The sequence below is a fragment of the Stegostoma tigrinum genome, chromosome 3 (genome assembly GCF_030684315.1).
Source record: "Stegostoma tigrinum isolate sSteTig4 chromosome 3, sSteTig4.hap1, whole genome shotgun sequence".
Classification (NCBI taxonomy): domain Eukaryota; kingdom Metazoa; phylum Chordata; class Chondrichthyes; order Orectolobiformes; family Stegostomatidae; genus Stegostoma; species Stegostoma tigrinum.
The window spans coordinates 60836552-60857563 of NC_081356.1; the positions used below are offsets into that span (position 1 = coordinate 60836552).

The 21012-nt window shown below is 42.8% G+C and overlaps 1 protein-coding gene across 5 annotated transcripts in view; it reads left to right on the forward strand.

The window, feature by feature from the left end:
- frmd3 (FERM domain containing 3) overlaps nt 1-21012 on the forward strand; it is a 208152-nt gene that overhangs the window by 94902 nt on the left and 92238 nt on the right. For all 5 annotated transcript variants that reach the window (XM_048527462.2, XM_048527463.2, XM_048527464.2 and 2 more), the window contains 2 exons: nt 2948-3045; nt 12872-12995. In XM_048527462.2, coding sequence (XP_048383419.2) covers nt 2948-3045; nt 12872-12995 — 222 coding nt within the window. The remainder of the gene's footprint in view (nt 1-2947; nt 3046-12871; nt 12996-21012) is intronic.

A 21012-nucleotide genomic window follows, 5' to 3' on the forward strand; every position in this document is an offset into this window, starting at 1 on the left:
CCAGTTTAGTTTGTTCCAAAACTTTCTCCCTAAATCCAAAGAAAAATTAATGTATACGGTTTAAATTTGCATCTAGATAGAACTCTTGTCTTGAGTGCTGAGAATGTTATAGTTCCGAAAGCTATTGATCCATGATTGGCAGAAATGGATCTTTGAGATGTTTATCAAGTTAGGATGACTTTCCTGCTCTTTCCTCATAATTGAACAGATTTTTTCTTTATACATGTATATGCAACTTCCTGTAATTTATTTTAATTTTTTTTGCATAACACCTACAGGGATTGCATTCCAAATCACAACTACGTGTGTAAAAGAAATCTTGTAACTTTGCTAAAGAACTAGCATAATTTCTTTGGTTTTGTACTTAGCATCTTTATTTATAAAGTCAGCATTCCGTATGCTTTTCTTAATCATCCTTATCAATTTGTTCTGCCACTTTGATTTACATTTGTGATTCCCTTTAGTCTCTCTCTGCTCTTTTAGATTGGGCAGTTTAGTTTTTGTCATTCATATTTCTCCCCCAAAATGCATCGCCGCACATCTCTTAACATGAAACACCACTGTCATATTTGAAATGTGAATTATTGCTGTGAGTGACTCTGACTCTTCTGATTTTGCTTTGATTGCACTGAGATGCAACATTTTCAGATTATAGTATCATGTATTTAAAATGAACTGCCTCCTTCCATTTCTCACTTTCATTTCTTAACCAATAAAACAGTCGATTTAAGAAATAATTCCCATTTGTTAGCAGCAGAGTGTATTGAAACAATGTATATCCTCTGTGCTGGGTAAATGCTGAGGCTGAAGCCTGTTGGCTATTTGTGAAGTGCAGGCATTCTTTTGTGCAGCAGATTCTGCTGCTAAATGAAGATCATTTTTGTTTAAATGTGTATTTTCACAAGAGAAAATCACCAGATATACTTGACAGATCTTACTGCTTCCTTCGCTGAGGTCATATAATAATGTTGTTGTGGTACTTTGACTCCAGTAAGCATCATAGGTGTTTATAGAAAATAGGTGATGGTAAAGTAGGATGCTCGGCAGGCCAGAAAGAAACAGGCATGAAGAAAGGTGAATAGATGTGGAACGAATAAGATATAGTGAACCAGAGCATTGAGGTGAAAGAGGATGCGAAGGCACCCAGAGATTGAGGGACAAACATCAAAGACAGAGCAAACTATAAAAAGAACATGTTAGCAGAGGTTCTCTTCATTTTCTTGTCTTTATTGTACTGATTTTATATATCTTTGCTTTGTTTTGTAATGGTTTCCCCTCATTTCTTCATGCTGCAGCATTCATGCCGCATTCTGTTAGTCAACGTTCTGCAAATGAAGAAATGAAGAAACGTTAGGTAATTAGACTGGAGTAGAGTGGGGTCTGTCCCTTTATAGCTGACTTTACCATTGATTCTATAACTCAAGTAAATGGAAAGTGTTCTTGTCCAATTAACTCAGAGTGCACCGTATGCATGGATGCAATACATCTAAAATTGAAATTAGAGATAAATCTGGGTTAAAAAAAAGACGTATTCCCAACTCTCTCAATGTATATAAATTTACTTAACTGTATACCTAGTTCTGTGCACCTTTTTAAATATAATTGCAACTTCTCACTAGATGTTTGTTTATTATGGTACCTGTGATGAAATTCTCTTTATATCACTTTTTTTGACTGAGCAATCCACCAATCTATGACTGGTGACATTGATGGAACAGGCATTTCCAAGCGTCAATGTATGTCACCGTTCAATTTTGCCCAGTAGTAGACGAGGTGCTTATTGCAATATTTTTAATAGGTTGGTCAGCACAGTTCAGGGTCAGTGAAAAGGAATTTAAAGGGTACAGTTGGAAGGTGATTGAGAAGAACGCAGACTTCATGATAGGCAGTTTGTCCTGTTTATTTGAGGTTAAAGGCAACTGGTTTAACTTACTTTCCAATTATATACATGATTTAGTAAGAAAGGCCACTAAACTGATTGGAGCAGTTGTTAATGTGAATGAAAAAGATTAACCAGCTTGATATAAGAATTGGACAGTGAGAGTAAACAAATGTTTGGAGGAAATTGTGAAAAATATGGAAGTGACAGCTCAATTTTTGAAGCATCAGTAGAAAGACAATGAATGTGTGCAAGCTGTGACACATTACTTGGATAAACTAGAGAATGGCTTGAGTAAAGAAGGCAAAATGTTCTCAGTGCAGATTTAGTATGATCTGAAATAATGAAATCTTAAGTGAATGAAGGTGGGTTTGAAGCTGGTCAGAAAAACACATTTTCCGTAGTGAACTTAAAACACTTACTGTAACCACTACCTTATCAACAGAGGAGAAAAATGAGAAAAATAGACGTTTCTCAACTTGAAGACAGAGGAACCTATGGTAAAGTATCATGTGGTGTGGTGAATATTAATCCACATATGAAGAGGGATGGGCCCAACAGATGAGTGATGCTGAAGAGCAGATAGTGATGGAATGAGTAAGACAACATTGGTATCGGTGAGTAAGGATGGGGGTAGAGTTTGATTAGGAGAATCTGTCCTAGGTAATTTGTCGCTGTACTGCTGTGACTGTACTGTCCAGACTTGGTCTTTCCCATTACCCTCTTCAGCAACCTTTTCTTTATCTTGATCCTGTGGTACATGTTTCTGTGGTGTTTGCATTGCTGATCCTTTAAAACACCCTACTGCCTAGCATGCAGCAGGCCACCATACATCTAAAGGCTAACCAGGACTATAAAGCAGGAGTTTTCTCAGTTAATTCAGGCAATAGAATATTTATAGGAAGCCTTTAGTTTGCTAAGTTACTCCCTAAGGTTGAGTTTGACTCTCATACCTGTGTAGCTTTTGTGCCAGGGAGGGGAGGTAGGTTAAAATCAGGTCTGTTGTGCAGGGTTTTAAAATAATCATTTTTGTGAAATAGTTATTTTTTTAAATGTATTGCTTCACAGGTATTTATTGTATCTTCAAATTAAAAGGGACATATTTCATGGAAGACTTCTTTGCTCTTTGTCAGATGCAGCTTCTCTGGGTGCATATACTTTACAAGGTAAGTCAGCAAACAATATGATCCAGTTACATGTAATATTAGAATTAATGTAGGTAACAATCTCAGAAGTGGTTTTTTTAAACCCTTTTGATCAGATTGATCAAATACTCTAAAGTGCTATTGATCCTTTTTTTTAAAATTGTAACCATAGTTTGCATTTTATACACCTACTATTTATTTGTTGAATATTGTAGTTGTTGAAAATGAAAGGAAGTGTATGAATTTATGTTGGCTGTTGTTTGGTAGTATTCCTGCAAGGAAGTAAGTGCAAATAAGCAAATAATCTCCAAAACTAAGAGCAATGACAATGTAAAGACTTCCATTGTATAAATATTGTACTACAGTACATTAAAATGATCTAATAGTTACAAGACAGAATGAAACCACTTTGGTACATTGAATTCTTACTAAATTTCTGCAAGGACAATTTAGCTGGTCCCAATGCCCTGCTCTTTCTCCAAAGTCCTGAATTCATCTCCCCCTACCCGACTCGCCACCCTGCAACAACTACCACTTACCTACCTTGCTTCTAATAATTATCCAATTCCATTTTGAAAGCTATAATTAAATCTGTAGAGGCATTGCAATGGAGAATGTACTGGTTTCTGTTGACGGAAAATTAACAGCTAAGCTTGTTTAAAAACTGAAAATTGTGGATTGACGGATTCATCAAGGCATTGCCTTAAGGAATGAATAGAAGACTGGCTGCCACCTAATTTGTTGATGTTTAAATAGGCCCAGTGTGTGCCCAGCACTAAAGTGATTCAGTATTTATCCAACATTTGCTACCTGATCTTGAGATTTGTTTCTTTTCCTTAATGGGATATAGACCTTGCTAGCCAGGCCAACATTAAGTGCCTATTCCTAAATACCTAGAGTCAGAAGTCAGACAACACCAGGTTGTAGTCCAAGATAACAAAGTGTGAAGCTGGATGAACACAGCAGGCCAAGCAGCATCTCAGGAGCACAAAAGCTGACGTTTCAGGCCTAGAACCCTCATCAGAGAGGGGGATGGGGAGAGGGCTCTGGAATAAATAGGGAGAGAGGGGTAGGCGGACCGAAGATGGAGAGAAAAGAAGATAGGTGGAGAGGAGAGTATAGGTAGGGAGGGGATAGGTCAGTCCAGGGAAGACGGACAGGTCAAGGAGGTGGGATGAGGTTAGTAGGTAGGAAATGGAGGTGCAGCTTGAGCTGGGAGGAAGGGATGGGTGAGAGGAAGAACAGGTTAGGGAGGTGGAGACAGGCTGGGCCGGTTTTGGGATGCAGTGGTGGGAGGGGATGACCTGGGCTGGTTGCGTGATGCAGTGGTGGGAGGGGATGAACTGGGCTTGTTTTGGGATGCGGTGGGAGAAGGGGAGATTTTGAAGCTTGTGAAGTCTACATTGATACGATTGGGCTGCAGGGTTCCCAAGCGGAGTATGAGTTTCTGTTCCTGCAACCTTCGGGTGGCATCATTGTGGCCCTGCAAGATGCCCATGTCGTCTAAAGAATGGGAGGGGGAGTTAAAATGGTTCGCAACTGGGAGGTGCAGTTGTTTATTGCGAACCGAGTGGAGGTGTTCTGCAAAGCGGTCTGGAAAGTCATCTTGGGGCCTGGGATGGGGGTGAGGGAGGAGGTGTGGGGGCAAGTGCCTGCACTTCCTGCGGTTGCAGGGGAAGGTGCCGGGTGTGGTGGGGTTGGAGGGTAGTGTGGAGCGAAGATGACTTTCCATTATTAAGCGGATGTTCACCTGCGCATCTGCCAATGTGGTATATTGTATCCATTGTACCCGGCGTGGCTTCCTCTACATTGGGGAAACCAAGCGGAGGCCCAGCCCTTCTCCGCCTCCCTAACCTGTTCTTCCTCTCACCCATCCCTTCCTCCCACCTCAAGCCGCACCTCCATTTCTTACCTACTAACCCCATCCCACCTCCTTGACCTGTCCGTCTTCCCTGGACTGACCTATCCCTTCCCTACCTCCCCACCTATACTCTCCTCTTCACCTATCTTCTTTTCTCTCCATCTTCGGTCCGCCTCCCTCTCTCTCCCTATTTATTCCAGAGCCCTCTCCCCATCCCAATCTCTGATGAAGGGTCTAGCCCGAAACGTCAGCTTTTGTGCTCCTGAGATGCTGCTTGGCCTGCTGTGTTCATCCAGCTCCACAATTTGTTATCTTGGATTCTCCAGCATCTGCACTTCCCATTATCTTTGATGCAACCAGGTTGTAGTCCAACAGGCTTACTTGAAATCACAGGCTTTCAGAGCACTGTTCTTTTGTCAGCACTTCACTTGACAAAGGAGCAGTGCTCCACATGCTTGTCATTTCAAATAAACCAGTTGGATATAACCCGGTGTTGTGACTTCTGACTTTGTCCACCCCAGTCCAACATCGGCACCTCGACATCAAAAATACCTAGAGGGCAGAGGAGTTATGCTGAGAAACGATTTAGGATTGCTAGTCAGACTTGTCCGTTGGAAACTAAATATATCGGTCAATAGTGCCCTGTTCTTTCCCACAGAAACAACGCGTACATAACACCACAGATATCAGTGATAATGGGAACTGAGGGCAGTGTGGAGCGAACAAGGGAGTCCCGCACATCCCAGATGTCCAAGTTCTTCAAGGTCCGCAACTTTCCCCCCACAGTGGTCGAGAACGTCCTTGACCGCGTCTCCTGCTTTTCCTGCAACACATCCCTCACACCCCGCCCCCGCCACAACCGCCCAAAGAGGATCCCCCTCATTCTCACACACCACGCCACCAACCTCCGGATACAACGCATCATCCTCCGACACTTCCGACAACTACAATCCGACCCCACCACCCAAGACATTTTTCCATCCCCACCCTTGTCTGCTGTCTGGAGGGACCACTCTCTCCGTGACTCCCTTGTTCGCTCCACACTGCCCTCCAACTCCACCACACCCGGCACCTTCCCCTGCAACCGCAGGAAATGCTACACTTGCCCCCACACCTCCTCCCTCACCCCTATCCCAGGCCCCAAGATGACTTTCCACATTAAGCAGAGGTTCACCTGCACATCTGCCAATGTCGTATACTGCACCCACTGTACCCAGTGTGGCATCCTCTACATTGGGGAAACCAAGCGGAGGCTTGGGGACCGCTTTGCAGAACACCTCCGCTCGGTTCGCAATAAACAACTGCACCTCCCAATCGCAAACCATTTCCACTCCCCCTCCCATTCTTTAGATGACATGTCCATCATGGGCCTCCTGCAGTGCCACAATGATGCCACCGGAAGGTTGCAGGAACAGCAACTCATATTCAGCTTGGGAACCCTGCAGCCCAATGGTATCAATGTGGACTTCACCAGCTTCAAAATCTCCCCTTCCGCCACCGCATCTCAAAACCAGCCCAGTTCGTCCCCTCCCCCCACTGCACCACACAACCAGCCCAGCTCTTCCCCTCCACCCACTGCATCCCAAAACCAGTCCAACCTGTCTCTGCCTCCCTAACCTGTTCTCCCTCTCACCCATCCCTTCCTCCCACCCCAAGCTGCACTTCCATCTCCTACCTACTAACCTCATCCCACCTCCTTGACCTGCCCATCTTCCCTGGACTGACCTATCCCCTCCCTACCTTCCCACCTATACTCTCCACTCCACCTATCTTCTTTTCTCTCCATCTTTGGTCCGCCTCCCCCCTCCCTATTTATTCCAGAACCTTCACCCCATCCCCCTCTCTCATGGAGGGTCTAGGCCCGAAACGTCAGCTTTTGTGCTCCTGAGATGCTGCTGGGCCTGCTGTGTTCATCCAGCCTCACATTTTATTACCACAGATATCAAGCAGCTTTTCTGTGTGAAACGGCAATGCAACATCATTGGTTTAAGACTTCTGCCAAGCCACTTAGACAGTGTGAGCAACATTTTCACTTCCTTCTCATGGGAACTTGCAGTGAGTGATGAAGTTGCTGGCAGTTTTTTCCTGCTCACATGCAATTTATTGAGGCGTTGGCCATGAGGGCAGGTACAAGAAATAACTAAATTTTGTGGATTCAGGAATGGAATCAGTCAGCTCACAATGAATTAATTTATGATTGCAGCATTTAGAATTTTAATTTCAACTATTTTGCCGAAAATACTTTTATTTGTGAGTGAGTTCAGAATAGTGTGTGTGTGTGGGATATGAGAGTCAGGAATAGATTCAAGGAAGAAACATTTCTACGCATGGATAGTTGAGTGTGGAATGCATTGCTGACTTGAGTGGCCACAACACGGCTCATTTGGCTTGATAAGTTATATGAGGGAAATGGGACTAGAGTGGGAGGGTGGCAGAGTGGAAAGAGGTAATTGGAGTTGTAAGAGGTTGTTTAAATTAGTAAAAGAAAATAGCAGATTGTAGCTTTTTTTGTTGTTCTGCCTGCAAAGGCCAAGGTGATAGGGGTGTTATTCCAGTTATCCCAACAGAAGTGATATCAGGCATAAAGTTGCAATGAGGAAATGTGACAATGTATTATAATAATAGGCAGTCGATAGGCACATGGTGTATAATGTCTTGGGTTGAATCTTCATCTGAACCTGTGCGCTATTGTTGCTCCAATCCATATGTGATGTCACATGCCATGTTTGTCTTTATTATACAGGGATCTGGTTTGCTGTGCCGTTTGTGAGCTGACTTAGAGTGCATGAAGAGTGTGGGTCAGGTCGAAGGCCTGCCTTGGTTCTCAAACACAGTGCTGCAGCTGCAGTTGTTGTTTAAGGTTCCCTAAACCTCACTCCTTCATTTCCTCAATGCTTGCACACCAAATGTCAGCCCATGACCCTCAGATTTTTCATGCCTTCTTATGCCACCTGTACAATTTTAATCTTTTCCATGCTGCCTCAAAACCTTTGCCACCCCTATCACCTTGGTGTCCCCTTTGCCACCCCATCACCTCGGAGTCCCTTTTGCATTCTCCCTAGTCACTTAGGCATTGTTCTCAGATTCCACATGTTGTTCCCACTCCTCCGGAGATCAATTCCAGTGAACAGAATGATTACAGCCTCTTCTGTTAATGTGCAGTTAATACTTTTTTTATTTATCACTTGGTCAGGTTATCACTACAGCATAAAATTATGGGATAACAAAGTGTGGAGCTGGATGAACACAGCAGGCCAAGCTGCATCTTAGGAGCACAAAAGCTGACGTTTTGGGCCTAGACTCTTCATCAGAAAAGGGGGAGGGGGAGAGGATCCTGAAATAAATCGGGAGAGAGGGGAAGGCGGATTGAAGATGGATAGAGGAGAAGATGGGTGGAGAGGAGATAGACAAGTTAAACGGGCGGGGATGGAGCCGATAGAGATGAGTGCAGGTGGGGAGGTACGGAGGGGATAGGTCAGTCCGGGGAGGACTGACAGGTCAAGGGGGCGGGATGAGGTTAGTAGGTCAGAAATGGAGGTGCGGCTTGAGGTGTGAGGAGGGGATAGGTGAGAGGAAGAACAGGTTAGGGAGGTGGGGGCAAGCTGGGCTGGTTTTGGGATGCTGTGGGGGAGGGGGAGATTTTAAAGCTGGTGAAATCCACATTGATACCATTGGGCTGCAGGGTTCCCAAGCAGAATATGATTTGCTGTTCCTGCAACCTTCGGGTGGCATCGTTATGGCACTACAGGAGGCCCAGGATGGACATGTTGTCTGAGGAATGGGAGGGGGAGTTGAAATGGTTCACGAGGTGCAGTTGTTTACTGCGAACTGAGTGTAGGTGTTCTGCAAAGTGGTCCCCAAGTGTCTGCTTGGTTTCCCTGATGTAGAGGAGGCCACAACAGGAACAGCAGATGCAGTATACCACATTGGCAGATGTGCATGGGAACATCTGCTTGATGTGGAAAGTCTTCTTGAGGCCTGGGATGGGAGTGAGGGAGGAGGATTGGGGGCAGGTGTAGTACTTCCTGCGGTTGCAGGGAAAAGTACCGGGTGTGTTGGGGTTGGACGGGAGTGTTGAGCAGACAAAGGAGTCACGGAGAGAGTGGTCCCTCCAGACAGCAGACAAGGGTGGAGATGGAAAAATGTCTTTGGTGGTGGGGTCGAATTGCAGATGGCGGAAGTGTCAGAGCATGATGCGTTGTATCCGGAGGTTAGTGGGGTGGTATGTGAAAATGAGGGGGATTCTCTTTTGGCGGTTATTGCAGGGACGGGGTGTGAGGGATGAGGTGCAAGAAATACGAGAGACACGGTTGAGGGCATTCTCGGCCACTGCGGGGGAGATGTTGAAGTTCTTGAAAAACAAGGACATTTGAGATGTACTGGAGTGGAATGCCTCATCCTGGGAGCAGATGCGGCAGAGGCGAATGAACTGGGGATAGGGGATGGAATTTTTTCAGGAAGTTGGGCGGGAGGAGGTGTATTCTAGGTAGCTGTGGGAGTTGGTGGGCTTGAAATGGATGTCGGTTTCTAGGTGGTTGCCTGAGATAGAGACAGAGTTATGTCAGGTTACAAACAAGGCTGGCGCAGACTCACTACTGAGACTTAGGCACTACCTGCATGGGTGAGGAATAGCTGGCCAGACGTCAGTCACTCAGCTATGTTTGTCCTTCTTCTCTGAACTCTGAGCTCAGGGTCCTGCTTCTGCAGTGGTTGCTCCTAGATTATGCTGCTGATGTATTCCAAACACTTACTATTTTATGTTTTCCCTTGAATGTTCCAGAAAGTTTGACTCTCTTCCAGGACCCTTGTAACTCTAAGATCATCCATCTAAGGGTCTGAAAGGAAAGATACACCTATTTCATTGTTCTCCTTTAATTTAGTAGCCTTGATAACCATGATGGTCAAGCAGCCTTTTTGCAACCCTTACCATAAGAATCCTGTTGAATGTGCATTGTTTGGTTCTGCCTTGCACCGTGGGCTGTTGTTTCTCTGAAGTTGGCTATTTTTTTCTCATCATCTTTTCAGATATTTAGCGGTCAACCATTTTTGTGGTAGCGTATGAATTAAGATGCAACCATTCGGCTACATGTGATCAGAAGCAGAATTGGCTATTCAGCCCTTTGAGCCGACTCCTCAATTCAACATGACCATGGCTCATCCTGTATTTCAATGCCATATTCCTGCTTTGTCCCCACACCACTTAAAATCTTAAAGAAAAATGTCTACTTTTTGACTTGGCCTCCGCAACATTCTGTGGTAGAGTATTCTAATGAAAAGAAGTCCCATTCATATAAAACAAAAATTAAAAAATGCAATTTAGTCTCTTGAAAGTACAGCCAGGTTACATGACTTTTGAATTGTTCTGGTCCTTCTGTTGAAAGTTGTGTCAGGAACACATTCTCCATCGAATTCTTCTGTCAGAAATATTAACTAGTTGTGCTGTAGGTACCTTAGATTTAAATAGTGCTTTTTCTAAAACTTAGAAGACTGAGAGCTAGTGATTCTCTCTCTTCAGAGCTGAGAGTTGTTAACTCTTGCAGGTGGTAGCTCACTCCTGTCTTTGCCCAACTGCCCAATCTTTTATCCCCTTGATCACATATCAATATTCTTTACAATAGGATTGGTCCTGTGTTGGCAAAACTATCAGACTTAAATTTAATTGTTTTTTGATATCTGGGTACCTAGTTCAAATTAATTGGCTAAATTTAAAACTTACATTGATAACAAAACAAAACTGCTGCATGGCATGCTGACTGTACAGCCTTTTGATACAAATGTTTTAATTCAGGAGCTCCGTGCACCTGCAAATGCACAAGCTGCAGCACATGGTTATCTTTTTTGAATCTCCAAGCATGAAAAGAAATCATCTTTTAAAGGGACCATGCACTGTTTTCTCCCCTTTGCGTTTTACAAACAACAATATTTTATAAACATCAAATTCTAGCATCTTCACAGTCCACAAATACTCTACCTAACTTCGCAACAGAGGATAGTCCTGCCATTCCTCGTGTCAGCTTTGTGAACCTCCACTGTACTTGGTTTATGGCAAGTATGTCCTTTCCATAGGTAGGGGGACTAAACCTGTAGGCAGTACTTAAGGTGTTGTCTCACAAAGGTCCTGTAAAACTGGAGTAGGACCCCCTCCTCCTGAACTCTCATCATCTTCTTATGAGGGTCAATACACTATTTTACCTTACTAATTGCTTACTGTATATGCCTGTCTCCTTTCATTGATTTGTTACTGTTTTTTTTCTGGCAGTCCTTGGGGAAGAAACTAAATCTATCATCTTTGGTGCTGAGGTGCCTTCTTGAACCACTGCAGTCCATTTTCTGTAGGTAGTCTCAAAATGCCATTTAGGAATTTCACCCAGCAAGATGAGGGGGTAGCAATATATTTCCAGTCTGGACGGCGAGTGGCTTGGTTAGGAAATTGAAGGTGGTAGTGTTCCTATGGTATCTGCTTGCTCTTGTTCATCTAGATAATAGTGGTTGTGGATTTGGAAGGTGCTGGTTCTAATAAGTTTCCCCTTTCTGTACTCACTTTTGTAAATCTCATAATTTTTGTCTGGACAATATTAAGGAAGTGTCCAGTGTTCCAAGCCTGTGATATTAATATTTTGATGGTCTGTCCGCTTGCTGTTCTTACAACCTCAATTGTCAGTGTTTCAAAAAGGATATTTGTGGATGGGTGCAGCTTATTAGTTATGCACATCAAACACATTGAGTAAATGGACATGGAAACTGGGACAAAATTCCAGACAGTTAGAATGTCCACCTTACCAGCCTGCCTCAACATTCTTCAGTCTTGTGTCTACCAGCATCCGCTTCTGGGGTTAGCCAGCTTGGCTGTACCTGCCTCTAGAATATCTCACCCCCACCCCTTTGGAGCAGAAGTTGGTTTCAGTTGATACTAAGGTGAAATTTGTGAGTTGGGAAATTTTCTGATGTGGACAACATGCCTAGGTAGCTAAAATTTGGCCCTAGGCATTTCCAGTCTGCAAAAGTGCAGTTTGGTCAAAATTGGATTCCCATGAAACACCAAGGGATGCCTCTATATCCAGGTGAAAATTTGGCCCCATGATTCTAAACATTTGCAGCGGTTCTGTGAATCACATGCCATGTATCTCTGGCCACTTTTTCAATGAATGCCCGATTAACGTAGACTGGAGTACTTGGAGTATCGTACAGAGTCGGGGTATGGAGGGGAGATGTGAGTATTGACTTCCTGCAAATAAAGTGTGCTGCAAAGAATGCATTGAAAAAGGATTAAAACCTGCAATCAGATGGTCTGTACACAAGAGAGGCTAATTTTGACTTTGAGCAATAACGTGTTGTAAGCATTACACATGTCACTATATTTTCACTCTCATTAATCTCAATAATGAAAATACAAGTTATGTATTTCATTGGGATATTTTTGAGTGACTCCTTTAAGAGGGCATTTGGAATGGACAACAAATTGAAAGAAAACATGTGGTAAGTCAGATGATGATGATCACATTTCGACATTAATGGATAAATAAGCAACAGTGGGTTGATAATAATGGTAAGGCTGTGGCATTTATGATCATACCAGTGATGACTATTGTCTAATAGAAGATTTAATGGAAACTGTCCTTGCTACTGCATTTTTAGAAATCTTCAAGCAGAAAGAATATTGGTTCAGTTTATAATTTCATATTGTTGGTGGGCAAGCATTTCATCTGTTTTACTAGATGATCATGCAAACCTTGTGTAGAAGATCATTTGTTTTCAAATGCGTAATGAAAATATTGCAGTAATTAGCAGAGCACTTATGTGTATGTGATGTACTATGAGGTTTGTTGCTGGAATGTCACTGGAGTTTGCAGTGGAATGAGCAAAATAGTAGTTTAACAGTGCACTGGAATTCATTTACGAAAAACTTATAAAACAACTGTTATAAAGTGCATATCTCTTTAGAAATGTTCAACAATTACAATTCAATTGACATTTTTCTCTTGGCAGCTGAGTTGGGTGATTATGAACCAGATTTACACCCAGCGGGATATGTCAGTGAAATTAAATTGTTTCCCAAGCAAACCCAAAAACTGGAAAGAAAAATGGAGCAGATTCACAAAAATGAACTAAGGTATTTTATGATGCTTTGAGTCTCTAATAGCCTTTTCCTTGGGAACTAAGTTTCTGTATTTTGGATTGTTCTCCTTTTTCTAATTATAATAAAAATAATTTTCAAGAATTTTAACTTTTTACAGTGTATTTTAAGTAGTACCTTTTTTAATTGATGTGATATAGTTTGGCAGTGATACTGAAATGAAAATGGTTCTTTACAAGTTTCCTTGTGCTTGAATCTGCCCGGTGCTGGAAAAAGAATTTTCTTCATACCTTCATGTAGATGCAGAAAATTGCAACATTAGATTTATTTTTGACTTACTATTTCACGAAATATCTTAATAAAAACTGAGTAGCTGTCATTATCACACATGCACAATAGTTAGGATATTTTCCTCACTCCTTGGAAGGATTTTATTTTACAAAATCTATGCTAATCTGTTGTTGTAACCAGACCCTGGGCAAAGTTCCCCAAGTTATCACGGGTCCAGATTGGATGACCCAAGTTATTACAAAAACGGAAGTTGCTGGAAAAGCTCAGCGGGTCTGGCAGCATCTATGAAGATAAAGTCAGAGTTAACATTTCAGGTCTGGTGACCCTTCCTTAGAAGGGTCTCTGGACTTGGAATGTTAACTGATATTGTCTTCACAGGTGATATCTGACCTGCTGAGCTTTTCCAGAAACTTCTGTTTTTATTCCTGATTTATAGCATCCGCAGTTCTTTCTTTTTTTTTAAAAGTCCAAATTGTTAAGGGTGCAGGTGAACAGGGATGAACTGGCCCCTCTTCTTCATTCACCCAAGCCCTTGGTTGATTTCAGTGAAGTCAACTTAAAATGGATCCCTCCCGTATGGATGCCTTTCTCCCAGACCAAATGAATCTAAGTTTTAAAAGGAACCAATTTGACCAGGCTTTCTTGAAAGCCTTAAAAAGGAGTGCATTTATTAGTTATTAAACGTGAAAACAAGAGTGGCATGGTGGCTCAGTGGTTAGTACTGTTGCCTGACAGTGCCAAGAACCCACGTCCGATTCCAGCCTTGGGTGACTGCCTGTGTGGAGTTTGCACATTCTCCCTGTGTCTGTGTGGGTTTCCTCTGTCTGCTCCAGTTTGATCCCACAGTCCAAAGATGTGCAGGCTAGGTGGATTGGCCATTGCTAAATTTCCTGTAGTATTCAGGGATGTGTCGATTTGGGGGTTGGATCTGGGTGGGATGCTCTGAGGGTCAGTGTGGGCTTGTTGGGCTGAAGGGCCTGTTTCCACGCTGTCAGGATTCTATGATGATGAGAAATATTAACATAACACACAAGCACACGGATCAGGAATAAGAACTGAGTTCAACGAAAGAAAAAAGTTAAAAGATATATTGATTAGATTAATGGAAAAATGGTTAGTAGAATGTTAATAGTTGAAGAGTCATTTTTGGGATTCTTGACTTTTTCAAATTAGTTGAAATCATTTTGTCCTGTTTCCTTTTGGCAGTGGTTGGTTGGCTGCAATCAGAGCAAGGCAGCCCTTCTGTTGTCACATTTCTTGTTGACCTGTTTGCTAACTAACTGTCTTCAAGTATTCAGTGTTCGGGACTCCTTTTTCCTGCAATGCATGGGTGACTAATGGGTGGATTGTTGAATTAGACCTTCACAGCACATGAACGCAAGCCAACACTTGGGTGTTTTAGTTCACCTCTTCCACTAGCATCCTCTTTCTGTTAGTGCAGACAAATGAGGGTTATAGCAGATTATAGTGTGTTTCTTTCATATTTCTAGAAGGCAAAACGCAAGAAAGTATCTGCACGAAATGGCTTTCTGCTGCAAAGGGGAAGTAGTCATCTCGTCCTGTTTGTAGTTGCCCTGATACTCTGCAGATTTGATATTCCATAATTCCTGCACAGGACTTTGCGAGACAATGTTTGAATTTGCATTTGCAGTCTTTTTTTTGTCTGAAACTTTAAAAAAAAACGCATTTTGGAATTGAAATATAAAGGTGTCCATTGTACTTTAGGGTTCTGATCTGTTGTCGTCGCACTCTTATGCTATGTGTCAGCATTATAGATACAGTTATCTACGTCAGAAAAATTAGTATAATTAAGAGAGATAAACTATTAAGATTTGCTTTGCAATTGGTGGCAAAGGTGTACCTAGCTGTACCAATCAAAGGTTAACAGTGGAAGTGTAGATGGATTCCCAAAAGGTATGAACCACAAAAGAAGACCACTTAAAGACAGATTCAACAAAGTCATCAATTAGAATTCATGTTGTTTAGGCGGAACCCTACATAATCGATAGATCACTATGAACAGATGCAGATTAAAAGAGCATATTTGTGATTTTTCAGATCTAGAACTCGCAAAAAGAATTGCTGATTTGATGATCACATCCATCTACCACCCACCCAGCCTGCGTCTATTGTTTGAACTTTAACAAAAAAAAAACCCACCAAGACTTCACATTTGTCTTTGGAGCAGACTGCTTAGTGCCTCTGTATGAAACTTGTTTCACTTTAAAAAAAAATTTCTCAAAGCCATAGTATCATCACAAGTTTTTAGGGAATACCTCCTCTCAGCTTACAAAGATGGATGAGGAACTGAAAGATAAAGAAAAGAATCAGGAAAAACTAAAACTCTACATCAAAAGAAAATATGCCAGGTTACAGGGAGAGCAATGTGCACATCAAAGAGATCAGGTTTAGCAGGATCAGCTATAGAATCATTGAGCAGAATCTTTCCAGTTCTTTGGTATCGAACATGTACCAGCTTCACAACATCATCATGGTACATCTTTGACTCACTTATGGTATGGTCCTGTTCTTCAGTGTTATAGTTTAGAGCACACCAGCACCTTTCATTTTAATGTTGCTGCAAGGATGCTTTGCAAACAGGGACGTGCACCCCTGTCATTGTTTTGACCACCTCTGGGGTCGCACGCCTGTTCTCTTAATGCTTTCTCACCTTGTACCAACTTCAGAGCGTCACTGTGTTACCTTTTTTATGCTCCCTTAGCCACACCTTAAAGGCTTATAGTGCTGCTACCTTGACTTGCCTTTTAGTGCAGACACAAAACCAGACAGCTTGTCATGGCTTTCCACAGTCGTCAGCCAGGGGAGTGGACATGTTGCTGTATGTACTGTCAATCTCACATATACAGCATGCACCAGCAGCAAGAACACGACATGAGCTTGAACCAAATGTCCATATTCCAAAATCGAAAGGGATTTGTCAAGTCCTCAGTCCAATCATGGGTGGCATACATCAGTGAGTTAGTTCCCATATAATCAGCCAAGGGCTTGGGCATGGTCAGTCATCTGCTTAGGGCAATCGGGCTCCGGTTGTCCATCTAACTACAGCCTTGCACATGGGCTATGGTCAGTCCTGCAAGCAGTCAGAAGATGTGTGGTTCATCAGTCAGGGAGCTGCACAGAGTCTATCAGTTGAGACTATTATTGGTTGTGGGTGTGGAGGGGTGTTAATCCTGGGGCCTGAGTGGAATAAAAATCAGGAGGGTTTACCAGGGATAACAAAGTGTGGAGCTTGATGAAAGGTCTAGGCCTGAAACGTCAGCTTTTGTGCTCCTCAGATGCTGCTTGGCCTGCTGAGCTCATCCAGCTCCACACTTTGTTATCTCGGATTCTGCAGCATCTGCAGTTCCCTTTTATCTCTGATAGGTTTACCAGGGGATGCAAAGATAGTATGGAAGTGGGGGAACTCAATTCCAGGAATTAGAGATAGCAATCTGGGGTGTAGATGGGATAAAGATAGCGGAAGGGAATATTCATCGTATTAGAAGGGGAGATGACAGAGCATTGGTGATTACCTTCACTGTGGCCTCAGTGAAAGGATTCAGGGGTAAGATGAAAGTTGTGGTCATAATTTTAGGTGATGGTTGGCAACAAATGGGGGACACGTACTGTCCAGGAAGTTCCAGTAGAAATGGGCATGGAGGTTTGAAGGGATGGGTGGGGTCTTTGCTTACCAAGCTGAGCTTGCAAACCCTCATACAAACTGCAATCTGCAGGGTTTTCCATTTCTTTCACCACCTAAATGGAGATTTTGAATGGAAAATGGTTGCAAACACACCTGAAGTGTGCAGGTTCAGTGTTCATTTTCTGTCCCACACATCAGCTTCACCTCTGATGGATGGGAGGCTTCGAGGTCAATACTATCAATCATGCACTTGCAGAATACAGATTGTAATCATGTCACTAGTGTATGCAGTGTACAGCTGTGTAGGGTTGGAAATGCTGGTTAGAAACAACCTTAGTCATGTCATTGATCATTTCAGATTAAAGGTATCCATCTCTAGGAAGCATTAGTAATCACTGGTGACTTTAAAAGTAAAACCCTAAAGGCACAAAAGTGCAAAGTTGATGCCAGACCACAAGCTGCAGGGCATGGAACTGATTTCCTTTCATCTTGAACTGTGAGTATAATGTAAAATGCTCCTACATGTAATGATGGCTTTCAGAGATGATGTAGTACTTGGAGGACATAGTCTCGCATTCCTGCAGAATTTACAATCACATGTCTCTGTGACTCAACAGCTGATACATTCATAAGAATATAGTGCAATGTCAAAGTATCGTGTAAAGACATTCTATGTCTCACTATTTGGAACAGTATCATAAATTGCCATTTATAAGTGATGTGAATGCTGATTGCTCATGTTACTAAGGACCTGTTCTGTTTCTTACAAAGATTCATTGCAAATATGACTGATGGATCCAGCCACAGCATGAGATACCATCACTGTTGCTGCAATGCAACAAAGGTGCAGAAAAATGGAGGACCTGCAGATGTACTGGCAAGCAGAGGATTAGCAGCATCCTCCACAAGAAGAGGACAATGCTGAAGTTTCCTTTTGGCTTGTGATTGTTGATACATGATACCCAGAACCTATAGCCATTCATAATATTTCCTCCCAATGAGTGAATTGCAGCATTTGTGCTGACTGCAGATGCCCTGGGACAGCCACAGAAATATGAGAGGTTCTGGAGTGAGTCCTGCAACATGAAGAAATACATGGCAGTCCTTTCCTGCTGGCCATTGAGATGATAGTTGCACTGAACTCTTATGCAACTGACACCTTCCAAGCAACCAATAAAGAATTCTGTAGAATTTTTCAGTTTCTACCCATAAATTAATTCAAGCTAATACTGATGCCACTTGTGCCAGGTCACGCCGTGATGAGGTCAGTGCTGCTTCCTGGGCAACAGTCTTTGTCAACAGATCTGGCCTCCCCCAGGTGCAGGGCATAGTAGACTGCATACGCATTGTATTGAGAGGACCATATCATCGCACAGTTGAGTTCCTCAGTAGGAAAGGGCTGTATTCCATCAATATGTAACTGATCTGTGATCATCAGTTCCATATTTTGGAAGTATACACCAGGTATCCTGAGAGCTGCCGTGGTACCTGATTTCTTGATAACTCTCATATTTCTCCTGCATTTGAAGGCCAGATGCCCTGCAATGATAGCTACTGGGAGATAAGGGCTACTCTTTCCAACAAAGACTGATGACCCCATTATAAAACCCTTTGATTGAGGCTGAGCATTAATACAGTGCTGCCCATTCTTCAACCACAGTCACAGTTTAACAGACTTTAGAGCTTGGTTTGGTCTGGTAAATGCCTTACAGTGGGGGGAGGCGATGATCTAGTGATATTGCTGGACTGCAAATCTACAGACTCAGGTAATGTCCTGGGGACCTGCGTTCAAATCCTGCCATGGCAGATAGTAGTGTTTGAATTCTTAAAAAAACAACCTGGAATTAAGAGTCTACTGATTACCATGAAACCATTGTTGATTGTAAGAAAAATTCACTGGTTCATAATGCCCTTTAGGGAAAGAAACTGTCAACCTTACCTGGTTTGGACTACATATGACTCCAGATCCATAGCAATATGTTTGACTCTTAACTGCCAAATGGGATGGGCAATAATTGCTGGCCTAGCCAGCAATGCCCGCATCCCATAAATGAATTTAAAAAAGTGATGCATTATCCTAGCGTGCCATGGTCTGCACAAATGGAACAGTAGAATATGGTTTACTTATGGGATAGTGATGAGCTGAAAGAGTGGAAGCAGTTTCCTGAGGAGGAGGTGAGGACATTGAGCAGCAGGAAATAGGAACAGGAGTAGGCTATTCAGCCTCTCAAACCTGCTCTTCCATTCTATAGGCTCATGGCTGATCCGAAGACATTCCTCATTGGCCACTTTGCAGCCATTTCCCCCTAACCCTTGATTCCCTTCACTGATAAAGAATCCATCTATCTCAGCCTTAAATATATGTGAACACTCTGTACTCGACAGCTGTCTGTGGCAAGGAGTTCCAAAGACTCTCAATCCTTTGAGAAAATAAATTTCTTCTCATCTCAGTCTCAAGTTGTCACATTGGCCAGAGGACATAGTCTCAGAATATAGACTCTCCTGTGAAGGGAAACATCCTCTCAGCAATTACCCTATCAAGCCCCTGAAGAATCATATGTTTCAATGAGATCGCCTCTTATTCTTACAAACTCCAGTGAGTAGAGTCCCAATCTGTTTAGCCTTTGATCATAAGACAATCCTTTCATTCTAGAGATCATCCTAGTTAGCCAGCTTTGAACAGCCTCCATTGAAATGATACCTTCCTTTAAACAAGAGGATGAAAACTGCTCACAGTGCTGTAAAATGTGGACTCATCAGCACCTTGTAAAGTTGCAAAGAGACTGATTCTTATACTCAACCCCCTTGAAACAAGGGCCAACATTCCATTCGCCTTCCTGATTACCAGCTGTACGTGTATGCTGGCTTTCTGTGTTTTGGACATAGGTACCCCTAAGTCTGGGTGTGTTGCAGTTTTTCTCCATTTAAATAATACTCTGTTCATTTGTTCTCCCTACCAAAATAAACAATTTTGCATTTTCCCACTTTATACTCTATTTGCCAACTTTTTGCCCACTTAACCTATCAATATCTCTCGGTAAACTGTCGATGTCCCTCTCACAGCTTGCCTTTCCACCTATTGTTATGTTGTCTGCAAATTTGACTACAGTACATTTGCTTCCATTCTCCAAGTCATTAGTATAAAATACAACTATAATTTAACATCAACATAAGTGTAAACAGCTGTTGGTCCCAGCACTGACCTTTTACCTTCACTTCCCGTTGCCCACTTATAAACCAATTCTCTGTCTATGCCAATATACTGCCTCCAACACTGTGAGCTGTTATCTTATGACAACTTTTGGTGAGGTATCTTGTTGAATGCTTTTTAGAAGTTCAAATATAACACATCTACTGATTCCCCATCTATCTACTCTGGTTGAGATATCCTCAAAGCTCTGATAAATTAATCTGACACAGTTTCTGTTTCATGAGCCATGCTGACTCTGCTTGCTTAGATTATGATTTTACAAATGTTCTGCTATTACTTTCGTAAGAATTGATTCCAATATTTTCACTTGATACAATGCACTCAAGTCTGACAGGACTTAATTGACATCCAGTTCCAGTAGATAAGTGCCGGATGCAGAGACAATCAGATGACAGGAGAATTGTTGGTGCTCGAAAGGGAAACAGTCTGATTCTTTTCTGAGGCAAATGCAGTTTCTACCAATGTGGTATACTGCATCCACTGTACCCGGTGCGGCTTCCTCTACATTGGGGAAACCAAGCGAAGGCTTGGGGACCGCTTTGCAGAACACCTCCGCTCAGTTCGCAACAAACAACTGCACCTCCCAGTCGCAAACCATTTCCACTCCCCCTCCCATTCTCTTGATGACATGTCTATCATGGGCCTCCTGCACTGCCACAATGATGCCACCCGAAGGTTGCAGGAACAGCAACTCATATTCCGCCTGGGAACCCTGCAGCCATATGGTATCAATGTGGACTTCACCAGTTTCAAAATCTCCCCTTCCCCCACTGCATCCCTAAACCAGCCCAGTTCATCCCCTACCCCCACTGCACCACACAACCAGCCCAGCTCTTCCCCCCCACCCACTGCATCCCAAAACCAGTCCAACCTGTCTCTGCCTCCCTAACCGGTTCTTCCTCTCACCC